Source organism: Callorhinus ursinus, unplaced genomic scaffold, assembly GCF_003265705.2.
Source record: "Callorhinus ursinus isolate GAN/ISIS: 27379988/994484 unplaced genomic scaffold, GSC_fseal_2.0 scaffold16, whole genome shotgun sequence".
Lineage (NCBI taxonomy): Eukaryota > Metazoa > Chordata > Mammalia > Carnivora > Otariidae > Callorhinus > Callorhinus ursinus.
Genome location: NW_027397078.1, coordinates 11,557,370 through 11,576,830, shown reverse-complemented (window position 1 = coordinate 11,576,830; position 19,461 = coordinate 11,557,370). Strand labels below are relative to the sequence as shown.

Below are 19,461 nucleotides of genomic sequence, written 5' to 3'. Positions count from 1 at the left end.
AATTAGACAAGAAATAAAAGGTATCTAAATTAGAATGGAGGAAGTAAAGCTTTCACTATTTGCAGTAGGGACATGATACTATATATAGAAAGTCCTGAAGACTCCACCAAAAAACTAAAGTTGCAGGATACAAAATTAATAGACAGATGTCTGTTGAATTTCTATACACTACTAATGAAGTAGCAGAAAGAGTAAATTAAGAAAAGAATCCCATTTACAATTGCATCAAAAAGAATAAAATACCTATGAATAAATTTAACCAAGGAAGTAAAAGACTTAGACTCTGAAAACTTTAAGAAACTGAGAGAAAGTGAAGACAACACAAATAAATGGAAAGATATACTATGCTCATGGAGTGGAAGAATACTGTTAAAATGTCCATACTACCCACAGCAGAACGCCAATGGCATTTTTCAAGAAACTAGGACAAATAATCCTAAAATTTGTATGGAACCACAAAAGACCCCAAATAGCCAAAGCCAATCTTAAGAAAGAAGAACAAAGCTGGAGTGTCATGATCTCTTATTTCAAACTATACTATAAAGCTATAGTAATCAGAACAGTATGGAATTGGCATGAAGACAGGCACATAGATCAACAGAACAGAATAGACAGCCTAGAAATAAGCCCACGCTTACATGGTCAGTTAACCTGTGACAAAGAAGGTAAGATCATACAGTGGTAAGACGACAGTCTCTTCAATAAGTAGTGTTGTGGACACTGGACAGCTACATGCAAAAGAAAGAAACTGGGCCACATTCTTACACCACATGCAAAAGTCAACTCAAAGTGGATTAAAGAATGCAGTGTGGGGCACCTGGGTGGCTCAGTCTGTTGGGTGTCTGACTTTTGATCTCAGCTCTGGTCTCGATCTCAGGGTCATGGGTTTGGGCCCTGTGTTGGGGTCCATGCTGGGTGAGGAGCCTACTTAATTAAAAAAGAAGAATGGAATGTAAGACCTGAAACCATAAGACTGCAAGAAAACAGGTAGTAAGCTCTATGACGTCAGTCTTAGCAGTTTTTTCTGGTTGGGGAGGAATCTGTCTCCTCTGGCAAGAGCAACAAAAGCAAAATAAACAAATGGGACTACATCAAGCTAAAAAGCTTTCCCACAGCAAAGGAAACTATCAAGAAAAGGCAACCTACTAAATGGGAGAAGATACATGGAAATGATAATCTGATAAGGAGTTGATATCTAAAATATATAAAGAACTCCTAAAACTCAGTAATGGCAAAGAAAAACCAACCCAATTAAAAAATGGGCAGATGACCTGGATAGACATTTTTCCAAAGATATACAGATGGCCAAAAAACACATGAAAAGATGTTCAACAACATTCTTCATCAGGGAAATGCAAATCAAAACTACAAATGAGATACCACTTCACACCTGCCAGAATGGCTAGTATCAAAAATGTAAGAGTTAACAAGTATTGGTGAGGATGTGCAGAAAAAGGAACCCTCATGCACTGTTGTTGGGAATGTAAATTGATGTAGCTACTATGGAAAACAATAGGGAGGTTTCTCAAAAAATTACAAATAGAACTACCGTATGATCCAGCAATTCCACTTCTGGGGATTTATATGAAGAAAATGAGAAGACTAATTCAAGAACATATATGGACCTCTATGTTCATTGCAGCATTATTTATAATAGCCAGGATGTGGAAGCAACCTAAGTGTCCATCCATAGATGAATGGATAAAGATGTGGTGTGTGTATACATATACACACACACAATGGACTATTAACCATAGAAAAGAATGAAATCTTGCCATTTGTGACAACATGGATGGACCTAGATGATAGTATGCTAAGTCAGAGATTGACAAATACCATAAAATTTCACTTACATGTGGAATCAAGGAAAGAAAGAAACAGAAACACTCATAGAAACAGAACAAACTGGTGGTTGCCAGAGGGGAGGGGAGCAGATGAAATAGGTGAAGGGGATTAATAGATTTTACAACTTCCAGTTACAAAGTAAGTCATGGGGATGTAGTGTACAGCAGAGGGAATATAGTCAATAATATTGTAATAACTTCGTATGGTGACAGATGGTAACTAGATCTAAATGATCATTTTGTAATATATAAAAATATCAACTCATTATTGTATACCTGAAACTAATATAATATTGTATATCAGTTATAATCTAATAAAAAATAAGAGTTGATAGAAAACAAAAACCAAAAGCCTCAGCCTGGTAAAAAGAAGTATGAAAATAAAATCTCACAAGTAAGAAATAAATAATAAAGTCCAACGAACAAGTATAGGATTTCTTAGTTGCACATTGGAAACTGTAGTACCATGGAACACTACCTAGACTTCTTAGGGAAAAAGATAGCTACCACCTAAAAGTCTGAAATATCATTATGATGACATTTACCAATCAGGGTGAAGGAAAATTATTCATAGAGCTGCAAAATTTTATAGACTATTTCCCATGTGCCTCACCTATGGAAAATTCTTCAAAAAGGACTATTCAACTTCAAAATCAGGGAAGATGAAGAGAACAAATAGTAATGAGCAAAGACTCATGCAATGTATGTCTAAGTCTGAATAGATAATGATATAGTGACTAGGAATTGGTAATGTTGTAAATGCTAAATATTATTTCTTTAAAAAAAAAAGCCTGTGTGACTAATAAAATATATGACTATAAAACAACCAGCTTTAGTGCCCAGAGTCTTACTTTTAACCAGATTCGCAGATTTATGTAAACGCCATGCTATCATGGGATGTCTGGCATTACAATTCCCAATCTAGTCCAACTCCTTCTATTTGCCCATTTGGATAATGACTTGGTTCCCTTCCTTGGTGCCAGATATTTACTATCAGTGATGTGTAGTGCCTGCAAATAAATAGGATTGTAAGAAAAGCACTTACTGGTTAGGTATAAACATTGAAAAAAGAGTCAGTAGCATTGGGATTGGAGGTGGTCTCCATACCAAGGTATGGGATAGATTAATCAGTGAATTTGAGGCAGTGACTTGATTATGATACACAAAAATTATAATTACTATTTGTGTATATGCCAAAGATTTAATTAGACGTGTTATATATGTTATTTCATATGATGCTTAGATAGCCTATAAAGACAGATTAGTATTATCCTGTTTTTCAAGTGAGGAAATTTAAGACTCAAAAGAGTAACCTGTTCAGGTCTCATAGCTAGTAATTGGGTCAGGTGACCTTTTTATGTTTTCCGTATTTCCCCCCATACAAGTATTAAAGATTTGAACTACTAGGTCTCATGCCTTTTGGGATTATACTCTGTGTTTGGAAATAACCTAACACAATCTCTTCACTAGCCTGAGCTTTCTACTAGGGGCAATGTGTAATTACGACATTCAGTGAACATCTGTGTACTAAATTTTGGGGGTTGTAGAGGGAGTTGAGGGGTAAGGTCTGGTGGAAGGGGACCTCAAACAGAACCATTAGAAAACAAAGCATTCATTTGTAAAGCGTTTGACTACTGAAGGCCTATGACAGCCTAAAATAGCACATACCATTGATGATGGGGATTAGGGATCAGAAACTTCATAATTGGACATGGAAAATATTTGACATTTTTAAGGGAATATTATTTGGTTTAATTGAAAAACAGGAAATCTCTCACGCTTTGTTTTTCCTTCTAAAATGTCATAGCTGAAAATATAAATAACTGCCAAGTCTTGAAAAAGACTCCTGGGTTCTCACTGACCATTTTAGGAAGGATCCAGAGTGAACATCGTAACATGATTTATTTGTAATTTCTTGTCATGGAAAATATAGGCAGTCGGTCATTTAAACCAACAAATCTGGTTTTGGTTTTTGGTTCACTATGTTAATAGAACCCAGACATTTGTTCATTTGCTATTTCCCATCTTTTGATCATACTGATTTTTATTTTATCTTTTATTTTCAGAAGGAGTTTTGGAACACCTACACAAAAGCACAACAAGGAGAGAGTAACAGAGGAAGTGACTGGTTTCAGTTTTACCTTACCTTTCCATTAATCTTTGGTCTCTTCATTATCCTTCTTGTCATTTTTCTAATTTGGAGATGCTTCCTCAGAAACAAAACTCGCAGACAGACAGTAACTGAAGGCCACATTCCTTTCCCACAGCACCTTAATATTATCACTCCGCCTCCCCCAGCAGAGGAAGTGTTTGATAGCAGTGGATTGTCACCAGGCTTTCTGGAATATGTAGTTGGGCGCTCCGATTCTGTCTCCACTCGCCTATCCAACTGTGATCCCCCACCCACCTATGAGGAAGCCACTGGCCAGGTGAACCTCCGGAGGAGTGAAACAGAACCTCATTTAGACCCACCCCCAGAGTATGAGGACATCATTAATTCCAACTCAGCCAGTGCCATTGCTATGGTGCCTGTGGTCACCACCATCAAATGAAACTGCAACCTTCTTTTTACTATAATCATTTTTAAAATACTAATGAAAGAACTTTCTAGCACTTTACCACTACATAAATGCGCATTGACTTATTTTATTGGACTCTGACAGCATACCACTTCACATTTTCTGATTTGATTTTCATTAGTTTTGTTTCCTACTATAAAATCATTATCCATGCTCATTATCTCTAATGGAAATATGTGAAGAGGGAAAAATCTTAGTAGAGGTCTTCACGTGATGTGATGAGACGTGTGTGTATCAGCCCAGTATACGTGCAAGTGTCTTAAAAAGCCATTAACTTCTGTCTAAATCACTTATAAAGAAAATATCACTCTCCAAAATTGGGGGTGGGGAGAGAGACCAACAATTTGTGTAACAGCCACATGCTGTTGAATTTTGAAAATAAGATGAACTTAGCATGTTTTCTAATTCTTACTGGATTTTGTTAACATCCCTTTTTCTTCAACTACCTTAAATAAATGCATGTATTCCATCTTGATTTTAGGAACGTCTCAGAAACAGAGATAGAAGGAAGGCAAAAATTATTTATTTATAGTGTATAGCAAGAATATCATTGGTCATTAGTGACATTTGGCTAATTTTGGAGGAAGGATTTTATTGTTGACTGCCTTTCTCCACCCCCTCACCCCCAAATTAAACAGTGTTTGCTTAGTGTCTTTGAATGTCTGATGCTATTTGTATTAACATCTTGGTAGAGAGGATTTCCTGGTAACATAATAGTTTCTAGAGTAGTTATATGTATTAATGACAGGGAATAGATACACATTTCTCCTTTGCTCATTTGTGAGAAAATTATTTTCTTTTTGCTGTTTTATTGCCTTTTACTCTACTGTCTCCTCCCTCTCCTACCGCCACAGAATCTATAAGAACCTAAGAATTTAGTTAAAATTCTTGAAATTATTTTCTTAAGTTTTTGTATAGACTGGAGTCTTTGCCTCAAGATGGTTAGGAGGCCTTTTTCCATTAAATTAAGAACTGTGATTTTATATTGCTCTTCAGTTGGTGGAGGAAAACTGCAAAGTCTATGTTGTGCCAGGTGCACAATAAATCTGTTACAGTTTTACATAGATCTCATTGTTGCTATTTCATTTTGTATTTTCATTTTTTTTTAAGTGCAGGATTTTTCTTTTCCCGTGGAGTAGAGGGAACAGGCTATGAATTAACTGCCAACATAAACTGACTCAGAAGTTGATGGAAAATTTATTATATTGGTCAGGGAAATGGCTGTGCCACTCCCAAGCCTCCTTAATGTTGGAGAAAATGGTTCATTGAGGCAGAAGGAACACAGGTTCTGGAAGCGTCAGCCATATCCTGCTGCCTCCATCTCCATCCCCACAGGCCCGTCCCCCAGTCCTGCCCTGGAACCCCAAAAAGGAGAAGTGCTGGCGGGAAACCCTGAACTAGGAGTCAGATGACCTGAATTCTCATCCTGTTCTGTAAAAAAGGTACTTGCCATGGTGCCCTGGGAAAGGCCCATATCTGCACCTCAGATTCCTTAACTCGGAAACGGATAATGTCATTTGGCCTGTCTCCAGGGGCTTTAAAAGGATCTAATGAGGTGGTGTGTTATGAAAGTAATTTGTAAGATGTGAAGAGCTGTCTACGTGTGATGTCATAGCATTGCTCTTACTGTGCTTAAGGGAGAATTTTCTCTGTTTCCCTAAAATTTATCAGAGCGTTCACATAGTGAGAAATAGAGTAGCCGCTCCATTAATGGCTAACATGCTCCTGACCTGAGTGTCTGGGCTATCTTATACTCCTGTCACTCGGCGGCCTATACAAGTGCTGTGCCAGTCCAACACACACAAACAGCACTGAGCAGATGTTGGAAAGGGAACCAAGATGTATATGTTAATAGGTTTTGTAGCTTTCATGAACTAAAAATTAATAAATCTTGACTCTGGTCTCAGTAGAAATGACTGTTATTTTGAATTTGTGAGCACATGGTGACTTTTGGCTTCTTACAGCTAAAAGTGGGAGTGTTTGATCCAGTGACTTCTGTGTGCATGCATGACTATTTTGGTTTATTTTTAAAGGAAAATTAAGGTTCCTTTTGTGTAGATTTTTTTTTTTTTGTCTGGTCATTAACATTAGGCCTTAGATTAAACCAGCAGTTTTTAAACTGTGGCTGGCCCATAAACCCCTGGGAGTCCTTGAGAGCCTTTCAGGGCACCTGTGAGATCAAAACTATTTTCATAATAATACAAAGGCATTAGTTGTCTTTTCACTCCGTATCTCAAAAAGTAGTTGAAAATGTAAAATGATGCCATTTCCCACAAATCTTTTTTGTTTTAGGAAATACAGCTATTTTCTTAAACATGTTATTTATGTTAGCATGTAATAAACTTTAATTTTTGAATACTTAAAATTTTTTTCAGTTTTATTTTCTAATATGGCAAATATTGATGGATATAAACTATATAAACAAAAGCTCTTTAACATCCAGGTCTCTAATAAATTTTAAGGAGTGTAAACGGGTCTGGAAATCAAAAGTTTCAAAGGAGAAAGGAGCAGGATATTCTATTACTATGTATATATTCTTGCAACTTTATTTTATATTTTAAAGTCCTGATACTGGATTTAATGCTGCCTCTTAGAGATAGCTGCATTACAATATGAGAATGGATGTTGGTTCTTGAAGCAAAAGCCAAATGCTTAATCTCATCAATGGCTACAGCTTTTTCATCTGTTGGTCAAAGAAAACACACCACTCTGTAGTGATAACTGACACCAGCCATAGATCTCATGGCAGCATTCATGAGATAATGACAGGATAAACAACAATACCACTTTCTTCAAGAAACATCCTCTTAGGTTTGGTTTGTTTGATTCTGACTTAGTTTTACATTTTTCAAAACCCTTTTGCTGCCCCATCTGGTTTTATAAACTGAGTTTCTTAACATTTGTTATAATTAAAGGGGCTTGTCCGGAATAATATATATTTTTTATGCTTTTGCCTTTCTTACATGATGGATATTACATTCACCTTTGGTCATTTTTAGTAAAGGTTTATTTTTGCAGATATATTTAGTACCTTTCTTAAGCAGTAACTAAATTGAATCAACCAGTTTGCATTTAAATGAGACACTGGGCTTAATGGTCTTCCAGTGGAATGATTTCCAGGCCTCCACATGCAGTGGCTGTGTCTGGAATCCTAGAACTGGCACTTTGCCTTTCTGCTTGGAATTAATTATATTATCTGTTTAAAGTGAATTAAAGGATTTCTTTTTTTTTTATTGACCAGTACAAATACAAATGCTGTGTTTGATTCATTGTTAATGACTTCAAGATTGATGATCTGATACAATAACTTGGTTCTGTGTAAATAGCATGTATTTTATTACAATTCACATTTTTAAACACTTGGTTTACATTAAATTATGGTATTTAACTATTTTTATGTTTATACTAGGTAAGGTTTTTCTTATGTTTCTGTGTTTTTGGTATGCTAAATAAAGCTATTTTTAAACCCAAGAGATTTTTTTTCTGCCATGTATTATATTATGGTTAGGTAATGAACATGCGTCATAAGCTTTTATTATGGTCTTTTCAACAAGGGAAAAATCGTTTTTTTTCTTATCAATTTAAGAAATATTGCTCAGCAATCAGAAATTATCTGGTGAAAACTTCAGGGTGTTCTCAGCATAAGAAAGAATTTTCTGTACTAACTTTTTGAATGATGCTGGCATGATACAAAATGGGAACACTCACTCCAAAGGAACCTCCCTGCTGTAGTGTAGTTTGGCAAGTATAGAGTATAGTGTTGTCTGCAGATACCAAGGAGCTACTTTTTTCCCTCAACAGCTTGCATTTAACATTTGAGATGAGAAAGGAAAGCATAAGATGGAAACATTTATGACCACAGGACATCTTCCTTAGTCACCAGACTAGAAGGTGATGTGATGAGTCATTGACTAAGCAAATGTAAATATGACTTGATCTTTATGGTATAAAAATTAAAATGATTTACTTATAATCTAAACAATTCTCCTTGACTGTGAGTATCCATTTTGTAAGCATAAATCCCAGAGAGTTGTCCAAAACATCATAAAAAGATAATTTTTAAAAATATATAGCAAGTTCTAAAAATGATATAACTTGGATTTAAACATCCATGAAACCCAACACCTAGATCAAGATATTTCTAGTACCCCAGAAGGCTCCCTCACACACTTCTCCCTAAAGATAACACTATTCTCACATCTATCATAAGAGAGCAAGTTTTTAAATTTCATACTTAGCTTTAACCATAAGCCAAAAGACTCAACTCTTCTCCTTTTTTAAATTATTTCGGAAAACTTCAAGGTAGAAGTTCCAGAGCTGCCCATCCATCTCTTGGCTCTCCTTGAACCTACTCCTCCCTAAGCCTTTTCTACATACCTGAAGCTCTTTGACGTCAAGAATTATGTTTAATCCTTTTAACTCCCTCCCCACCAATACATCAAATACGTAAAAGTGAGGGCTTTTTTAAGTCTATGTATTGACCAAAAGAGCAGTAGTTTTCTGTCTTAATGCTTCTTTCTGCTGTAATTCTTATCACCTACCATTTCCTTAAACTTTGTATGATGACATTTTGTTCTCAGTAATTTTATCTACCTTTTTTTTTAAGCTTCAAAATCCCCTATAATCTGGTCTCACAGGCTTATCTAACCTTATTTCCTTACATAGCTAAGAATAGATATTTACAAAGTGCCTATTTTGTGTGAAGCTAAGGTGGTAAGAAAATAATGGTGCCTATAGACATCATCTCTGGGGATTTTGCAATCAGGTTAAGACTGGGATAAATTTTTAATATAGTGTAACCCTAATTCCATTCCAGCTCAGAGATTCTTTTTGCCCAAAGTTCCATGGTATTTGCAACCAGGCATATTTATCATGCAGTCCTATATATTAGTCTATTTGTTGTTTTTATAAGTTTTTAGCAATGGAAGCTAACTTGCAAAAAAGTTCGTAGAACTGTAATCTACAGAATTATAGTGGTGGTTGACTACAGAAGTGGGAAGCTTGGAACCTCACCATCTGTGACCTTTTCTTGTCAATCCCCCTTACTTCAAGTCACTCCAAGTCACAGAAAACACGAACTTTATGAACATAATTAGACAACCACTGGACTATAACATCTATTGATGTCCAACTTCATAGCTCCTCATCTTTACACACACACACACACACACACACACACACACACACACACACAATCTATAGAATCCCTTCCACCAACAGACTGCTTAGGGTTCAAAATGCTTTTAGTCCAGTTGCTAATTCGTAAGTATACTGCACTGGCCACTAACATACACTATCTATAAAAATGATGTTTGAAGAGAGAGCCATGGAATGTTAATAGTTCTGATTCTTTGTTTACATCACTTCAACATCACCATACTTTTTGCTACATTTTCAGTACTCAGTTGCATTTGTGGTTAATGATGGTTTTAATATATTCATAAATCATATTTAAAAATAAGCATACAGTGCTGTCAATGAAAACAGTATGGAGTAGGGAATTCCAAAAGCATGTCCTTCCACAAAAGCAGCAAATAAACTGGCAAAAACTGTCAGCATCAACTTCATCAGAGTTCTAGAAACTAATTACAGTTTATAGCAACCAGAGAAGAAAAAAAGCCTTTAACAGCCTCGCCTTATCCCTTGCTTCCCTTCTCAGTGACATCTTGGAAGACAACTGCCCACATTCTAGCCCTAAGTTCCTAGTACAAGAGGGAGGAAAATGGCCCTTATCATCAAAGAGCCGAGGTTGATTGTTTAGTCCTGTATTTTGGCTTCCTGAAGTACCAGCTCTAAGGCTTGCCTTTATTTTTTCTTACTGGGAACTCTCCCAAAATGGAGGCAACTACCTTGGGGGTGTTTTTCAAAAACGCTTGAAAGTAAATGCATTAGCTGCTACCACCTGGAAAGGATTAACACCTGAGATAAACAACAAACTGAAAAGCTTGGGAGGAAAGGCTGGGGAATAAAAAGAATAAGCACTTTGGGGAAAACTTCCACATAGGAATCTAGACAGCTAAACACACTTAAAGAGCTCAGGGAATGCTCCATAAAAAAAAAAAAAAAAAAAATCTGAGAGGCTCTAAACTCTCAACTTGGACCTTCAGATTCTCCAAAAGCAGAAAGTGAAGGTTATGGTAGAGTTGTATGTTGCCTGGCTGAAAGTTGAAGGTTTTCCCCAACACCCAAGAGAGCCCATCTGCTAAAAATAGGATACTTTTGAGGAGAGGGGACGCCAGGCATCTAACAAACTCTGTCAGATCACTAGCCGACCACCACAGTAACACAAGCAAGACCACACTGGTCACATGTGACAAAGAACACACACTACAAAATGAGTTAAAAACGTCATTAAACCAACCAACACCTAAAACAGGCAGCAAAACTAACCCTGGAGACAAAGGAAAATTGGTTTTCCAGAGTTGCCGTTATATAATATTAATTCATAGCCCTATGCACTACTGAGAATAGTACCCATCCCTGAACATCTAGAAGCCTGACCAGAGAACCTAGGAAACCACAGAGCCTAGACTACAGCTTGCTTAGGAAGGAAACCAAGCCAGCAGTCCAAATGTTCTCAGCTAGGGGCATCCTCTGCCCCCATGCCAACCTCAGAGCTTGGGCAGTGGCCTCACCCAAAAATAGACCCTGACAGGAAGCCTCACCTACCCAAGGATGTTACCAGCAGACGTGTCCAGAAACCCACAAGTCTCAACAAATTCAAAAAGATCAAAGTCATACCATGCATCTTTTCTGACCACAATGCTATGAAATTAGAAATCAACCACAAGAAAAAGTCTGGAAAGAGCACAAATACGTGGAAATTAAATAATATGCTACTAGACAATGAATGGGTCAACCAAGAAATCAAAGGAAAAAAAATTAAAAAGTACATGGAAACAAATGAAAATGAAAATACAATGGTCCAAAATCTTTGGGGTGCAGCAAAAGTGATTCTAAGAGGGAAGTTTATAGCAATACAGGGCTACCTCAAGAAGGAAGAAAAATCTCTAATAAACGACCTAAACTTTCACCTAAAGGAGCTAGAAAAAGAACAAAGCCCCAAACTATCAGAAGGCAATAATAAGTATTAGAGCAAAGATAAATGACACAGAAACTAAAAAAACAAGAGATCAACAGAACCAGGGGCTGGTTCTTCAAATACACAAAATCAGAAATGAAAAAGGAGAAATAACAAGCAGCACCAAAGAAACAAAAGATTGTAAGAGAATATCATGACAAATTATACACCAACAAATTGGACAACCTAGAAGAAATGGATAAATTCCTAGAAAAATATAAAACTGAATCAAGAATAGAAAATTTTAACAAACTAATTACCAGCAATGAAATTCAGTCAGTAATCAAAAATCCCAACAAACAAAAGTCCAGGGCCAGATGGCTTCACAGGTGAATTCTACCCAACATTTAAAGAGTTAATGTGTATTCCTCTCAAAATATTCCAAAAAGTAGAAGGGGAAAGAAAAGTTCCAAATTCACTCTATGAGGCTAGTATTACCCTGATACCAAAGGCAGATGAAATACCACAAAAACAAAAAAGAGAGAGAGAGAGAGAGAACGACAGGCCAATATCTCTGATGAACACAGATGCAAAAGTCCTCAACAAAAAAGTCAGAAACAAAAAAGGAGATGTAACAACTGACATCACGGTAATACAAAGGATTATAAGAGAATACGATGAAAAATTGTATGCCAACAAAATGAACAACCTAGAAGAAATAGATAAAATTCTAGGATCATACAACCTTAAAAAACTGAATCAGGATGACATAAAAAAATCTAAAGATTACTAGTAATGAAACTGAATTGGTAATCAAAAATCTACCAAAAAATATGAATCCAGAATCGGATGACTTTACAGGTGAATTCTACCAAACACCTAAAGAATAGTTCTTATCTATACTCTTCATAATATTCCAACAACAGCAGGGGAAGGAAAGCTTCCAACCAAATTCTACAGGGGCATCATTACCCTGAAAACAAAAGCAGACAAAGACACCACAAAAAAGAAAACTACAGGTCAATTATTCATGATGAACACAGATGCAAAAATTCTCAGCAGAATATTAGTAAACTGCACTCAACAATACATTATAAGGATCATTCACCACAGTCAAGTGGGATTTATTCCAGGGATGTAAGATGGTTGAATAGTCACAAATCAATGAACACGATACACATTAACATTAACAAAGAATAACAATCATATAGTCATTTCAAAAGATGAAAACACTTGACAGAATTCAACATCTGTTCATGATAAAAACTCTCAACAAAGGGAGTTTAGAGGGAACATATCTCAACATAATAAAAGCCATATATGAAAACCCACAGCTAACAGCATACACAATGGTGAAAAACTGAGATTTTTCCTGTAAGATCAGGAATAAGACAAGGATGTCCACTCTTGCCACTTTTATTCCACATAGTCCTGGAAGTCCTAGCCACAGCAATCAAAGAGGAAAAAGAAATAAAAGCCATCTATGTTGGAAAGGAAGAAGTTAAACTGTCACTATTTGCAGGTGACATGATACCATACACAGAAAATTAAAGACACCACCCAAAAACTAAGAATAAACTACTTCAGTAAAGTACAGAATACAAAATTAACACCGAGAAATCAATTGCATTTCTATATACTAATGACAAAGTTGCAGGAAGAGAAAGTGAGAAAATCATTCCATTTACAATTGCACCAAAAAGAATAAAATTCCTAGGAATATATTTAACCAAACAGGTGCAAGAACCTGTAGTCTAATAACTATAAAACACTGATGAAAGAAGTTAAAGACAACACAAATAAATGGAAAGATATACCATACTCATGGACTGGAAGAATTAACATTGTTAAAATGTCCATACTACCTAAAGCAATCTATAGATCCAATGCAATCCCTATCAAAATACCAACAGCATTTTTCACAGAACTAGAACAAATAATACTAAGATTTTATGAAACCACAAAAGACCCCAAATAATCAAAGCTATCTTGAGCAAGAATAAACTTAGAGGTATCACAATCCCAGATTTCAAGATATACTACAAAGCTGTAGTAATCAAAACATGGTTCTAACACAAAAATGGACACACAGATCAAGAGAACAGGATAGAGAAATAATCCCACACATATATGGCCAATTAATCTATGACAGAGAAGGCAAGAACATACAATGGGGAAAAGACAGTCTCTTCAATAAATGGTGCTGGGAAAACTGGACAGCTACATGGAAAAAGAATGAAACTGGACCACTTCCTACCACCATACACAAAAATAAATTCAAAATGGATTAGCAACCTAAATGTGAGACCTGAAACCATAAAATTCTTAGAAGAGAACACAGACTAATTTCTTTGACATCAGCCATAGAAACATTTTTCTAGATATGTTTCTTAAGGCAAAGGAAGCAAAAAATTTCCTTCCACACGGCAAAGGAAACCATCAACAAAAGGGCAACCTACTGAATGGGAGAAGATATTCTCAAATGATATATCCAATAAGGGGTTAATACCCTAAATATATAAAGAACTTACACAATTCAACACCAAATTAAACAATTAATTAAAAAATGAGCAGAGGACCTGAAGAGACATTTTTCCAAAGAAGACATATGGATGGCCAACAGACAAATGAAAAAAATGCTCAGCATTACTAGTGATCAGGGAAATGCAAATCAAAACCAAAATGAGATATCACCTCACACCTATCAGATTGGGTAGAATCAAAAAGACAAGGATGAAGAGAAAGGAGGAACCCTCATGCACTCTTGGTAGTAATGTAAACTAGTACAGCCACTGTGGAAAACTGTATGGAGTTTCCTCAAAAAATTTTAAAATAGAAATATCATAGGATCCAATCATTCCACTATTGGGTATTTACCCAAAGAAAATGAAAACACTAATTTGAAAAGACATCTGCACCCCTGTGATTACTGCTGCATTATTTACAATAGCCAAGATACAGAAGCAAGTGTTCACTGATAGTAAAAAACGAAGTGGTAGATATACACAATGGAATATTACTCAGCCATGAAAAGGGATAAGACCTTGCCATTTGCAACAACATAAGTAAACCTGGAAGGTAATATGCTAAGTGAAATAAGTCAGACTGAGAAAGACAAATAACAGTATGATTTTACTTATAGTGGAATATAGGTGGAATCTAAAAAACAAATGAATAGACAAATAGAAAGCAGAATTAGACCTATAAATACAGAGAGCAAATTGATGGTTGCCAGAGGGGAGAGGGGTAGGGAGATGGGCAACATGGATGAAGGGGAGAAGGTGATACAGGCTTCCAATTATGAAATGAGTAAGTCATGGAATAAAAGATACAGCATAGAGAATTTAGTCAGTGGTATTGTAATAGTGTTGTATGGTGACAGATGGTAGTTACACTTGTGGTGAGGAAAGCATAACGTATAGACTTGTTGATTCACTAGGTTGTACACCTGAAACTAATGTAACATTGTGTGGCAACTATACCAAAAAAAAAAAAAAAGGAATGAAATTAGACTATTTTATACCACCCAAAAAAATGAATTAGAAATGGATTAAAGACTTAAATATAAGCCCAGAAACCATAAGACTACTAGAAATAAACATAGGAAAAAGATCCTTAACATGGGTCTTGGTAATGAATTTTTGCTCTAAATGCTCTAGAGCATTTAGAATGCTCTAAAACCTAGAGCATAATCAAAGCAAAAAATAAACAACTGAGACTACATCAAACTAAAAAGCTTCTGCAAAGCAATACTAAAAAATCAACAAAATGAGCAGAAAATGTGCAGAATGGGAAAAAATATTTGCAAACCATATATATGATAAGGGGTTAATATCCAAAATATATAAATAACTCATACAACTCAACAGCAAACAAAACAAAATATCATCTAATTTAAAATTAGGAAAGGACCTACGTAGACATTTTTAGGCATTTTTCCAAAGAAGATATATGAATGACCAGCAGTTATGTGAAAAGATGTTCATCATCACTAATCATCAGGAAAATGCAAATCAAATCCACAGCAAAATATTACCTCATGCCTGTTAGAATGACTAGCATCACAAAGAGAAAAGTTAACAAAGATAACAAATGCTGGCAATAATGTGTAGAGAAGGGAATCTTTGTTCGCTATTGGTGGGATATAAATTGGTACAATTGTGGAATATAGTACGGAAGTTCCTCAAAAAATAAAAAATAAAACTACAATATGATTAGCAATCCCACTTCTGAGGATATATCTGAAGGAAATGAAAACACTATGTTGAAGAGATATTTGCCCCCCATGTTCATGGCATCATTATTTATAATAGCCAAGTTATGGAAAAATCCTAAATGTCCATTAATGGATGAATGGATAAAGAAGACTTGGTATATATACACAATGAAATATTATTCAGCCATAAAAAAGGGAAATCCTGCCATTTATGACAACAGGGATGGACTTTGAGGGCATTATGCTAAATTACCTAAGTCAGAGAAAAACAAATACTGTATGATCTCACTTACATGGGGAATCCAAAAACAAACTCCTAAAAAAAAGACATTAGATTTGTGGTTGCCAGATGTGGGGGGCCAGGAAAGTGGGGACTGTATAAAGCAGGTCAAAAGGTATAAACTTCCAGTTGTAAGATAAAGAATTACTAGGGATGTAATGTACAATATGATGACTATTGCTAACACTGCTGTAGGATATATAAGAAAGATGTTAAGAGTAAATCCTAAGTGTTCTCATCGCAAGGAAAAAATGTTTTTCTTTTTTTTTTGGTATTTGTATTTATATGAGATGATGGATGTTAACTAAACATATAGTGGTATCATTTTATATATATATTATATATATTACATGTATATATTATATATATTTTATATACATATATCATTATATATATATCATGCTATATACCTTAGATGTATACAATGCCATATGTGAATTATATATAAGTAAAACTGGGGAAAAATTATACAGCATTTATGCATTTGAAGCATACCCTTCCCTCAGCCATTTCTGTGACCAATCCTTGCCTTAGAGGATGTAAAATAAGATGTGGCAAGTAAGGGCCAGTCTTGTTTATTGTAATGCACGTGCCTCACATCAAGCTTCTGATTGCTGAGGCATCCACTTCAAAGACACCTATCTTGAATAAACACATTGCCAGCCACACTGATAAAGAGCCATGCCACCTACCCCTGAAGTTTCCTTTGTTTTAGAGATTTCTGGTTGACTGAGATAACTGTCCATTTGACACTTGTTTGTTCCTTCCCATATTTTAATTGCTGCTCTTACGTTTTAAATTCACAAGTAGGGAGGAGGCAAGCTAGCAGAAAAGTAGGGGACCTCACTTCATCTGGTCCCTTGAATTTAGCTAGATAACTATCAAACCATTCCAAACACCCATGAATTCATCCTGAGATGTAAGAAAAAATATCTGGAACTCTACAAGTAGAAAAGTGACCACTTTTTGTAAGGTAAGAGGTTCGAAGAAGTGAATCTGAAGGGAGATATCAGAAGATAAATGGAGGGGGGAGGGAGCCTCTGTAAGCCAGCTACCGGAAAGTGATAGAGCACCAGAGGGCAAAATCGGAACCCTTAGTAATCTGTTCCAGTGAGAGACATCCCTGCCTGAAAGGAGCTCAGGGGATAAAATGGGTAGAATTCTAGGCGGGTCAGTGTGGTCTCAGAATCCCAGGAGTCACAGAACTAATGGGGGTGCCTGAGCCGCTAGAGTTCCCAAGCAATTGAGCAGCCCAGAAGGGAGCTCTCAGCTCGGTTTGCCATAAACCAAGAGCCAGGCCTGATCAGGTGACTGCTCTCTGGCTGGGCACCCTGCAGTGGACTGGAATGTGGGACCCTCCGCCATCCCCTGGGAGGGGCAGGAGGGGTGAGCCCATGACCGGGTAACAGCTCTCAGGGCAGTGGCCCTGTAAAGGACAGTACAGGGTGACCCTCTGCCTTCCCCTGGGAGGATCGCTGTGGGCATGCACCACGGGAGTCTGCAGAGTTTGGCACGCACAAAAGTGAAGACCATTTATCCCAGAGGATTTACTAAAGAGAGGGGACCATGATCTTTCAGCTCTGGGGCTTGAGATTGGGCATGGCCATTTTTATTTTGATACCCTAAAGAGGCACAGAAAGCCTTCAGGGAACAAAAGCCACAGAGAGGACCAGCTTACACTGAGCCTGGGCCCCCTGGCAAGGGGCGGAGCAATTCTGCCCTGGCAAAGACACCTGAGAAGCAGTGCAGCAGGCCCCTCCTTCAGGAGACCAACTGGAAGAACAGGTGCACAACTAGTTTAGAGATCCCACAAGACTGTAAAACTCTGGTGCTAGGGGAATAGAACTTGAAGTTTTTTTCTCATGATTCATTTATCTTTCAGTCTAAAATTTTCCATTTCTTTTTTTTGCTTTTTTCCCATTTCAACTAGTTTCTTATTTTAACAACTCTTGTTTTTAAGTCACTTTTTTTTTTTTAACTAAAACAGTTGACAATTTTATTTTCACATTTCACAAAACAAATGAAAATTGGTTTTTTTTTTTTTTTTTTTGGTCCCACTACTCCCCGGCAAAAACTATTCTTTCTTTGATAGGAAGGGGGAGCAAGTCTTCCTTGTCCTGCTGTGAGAAAACACCCAGAGTCACAGCACCATGATCTCCTGGTGAAGTAGAACAAGTAATATAAAATGAATATAAAGAGGTTCCTATCTCTAATCTGTCTGGTTGAGTCATTCCTGGCCGAGTGGGCACCATCATGGGATGGGCAGGAGGTTTCATCATTGGGGGCCCAGGCATCATTGGCATGTGGCCTCCCATAGGTGGCCTCATTCCAGGAGCAGGTCCCACTGGCATCATCCCAGGAGGAGGAGGGCCCATCATTGGCATCATGGGAGGGCCCCCTGTATGGGGCGCTGGCATCATACCAGGGCAAGGAGGACCCAGGAGACTGGGGGGAGGTAGGATCATTGCCCCTACAGGAGGAGGAGCAGAGAATGGAGTAGGAGGTATCTTTCCTTGCTGAAATGCAGCGGTTGTTTTGTCGATCAGGCTCTGAGCTTGCTCTTCCATCCACTTCTGAGAGTAGTCTTTCACATTCTCTTTGTGTTTCCTACCACTGCAGTGTGTCTTTCTCACAGATGGAGAGTCATGGGTGAGGTACGTGTCACAGTAGTCACAATAAAATTTAGGCATGTTGCTCTGCAGGCCACTGGCCACTCCGTCCCATGCCGCCTGGAAATGACGCCTTAAGTCACTCTTTAACTTTGATTTTTTTATATCTACATTTTATAGGTATATTCTTTATTTTTGGCCTCCTTTCACTCTATTCAATTTTATTTTTGTATATATATAAGTTTTACTTTCTTTGCAATTTTGGGATTTAGTGTCTTCTAACACTGAGACCAAAATGCACTGAGGAACAAGTGGATCACCCCGTTTTGTCCACCCTGTGAGATTGTATTCCCCCTTCCCCCCTCTTTATTTTGTCTTTTGTTTTTGTTTTTTCTGTTTTGGTTTCTGACCTCTTCACATTTGTCTCTTGTGTATTTTGCTTGGGTCATGGGTGATATTTTTGATTCTGCTCACTCGCTCATCCATTCTTCTTTGGACAAAATGACTAGAAGGAAGGATTAACAAAAAAGAAAGAACCAGAGGTAATGCTCTCTGACACAGATCTAATCGATATGGATATAAGTAAGCTGTGAGAGATGGAATTCAGGATAACAATTATAAAGTTCATAGCGGGGCTTGAAAAAAAGCATAAAAGACACTAGAGAATCTTTTAGTGCAGAAATGAGATCTAATCAGGCGAAAATTAAAAATGCTCTGAGATGCAGTCTAAATTGGATGCTCTAACAGCAAGGGTAAATTAGGCAGAAGAGAGAATAAGTGATCTACAAGACAGGTTGATGGAAAGGAAGGAAGCTGAGGAAAAGAGAGGAAAACAATTAACAGCCAATAAGGAGAGGCTTTGAGAAATCAGTGCTGCCATAAAATGATCCAACATCAGAATTATTGGGGTGC

General features: G+C 36.9%; 2 protein-coding genes across 2 annotated transcripts in view; one reads left to right on the top strand and one right to left on the bottom strand.

Annotated features, from left to right (window-relative positions):
• Nucleotides 1-7,888, top strand: part of PRRG1 (proline rich and Gla domain 1) — a 168,759-nt gene extending 160,871 nt beyond the window's left edge. The window contains exon 4 of the mRNA XM_025857852.2: nucleotides 3,911-7,888. Coding sequence (XP_025713637.1) covers nucleotides 3,911-4,396 — 486 coding nt within the window. The 3' untranslated portion in view covers nucleotides 4,397-7,888. The remainder of the gene's footprint in view (nucleotides 1-3,910) is intronic.
• Nucleotides 7,889-17,997: 10,109 nt separating this feature from the next.
• Nucleotides 17,998-18,674, bottom strand: LOC112812931 (U1 small nuclear ribonucleoprotein C-like). The gene has a single exon (XM_073902215.1). The coding sequence runs from the start codon at nucleotides 18,628-18,630 to the stop codon at nucleotides 17,998-18,000; it is 633 nt and encodes a 210-aa protein (XP_073758316.1). The 5' UTR covers nucleotides 18,631-18,674.
• Between the last annotated feature and the right edge of the window lie 787 nt (nucleotides 18,675-19,461).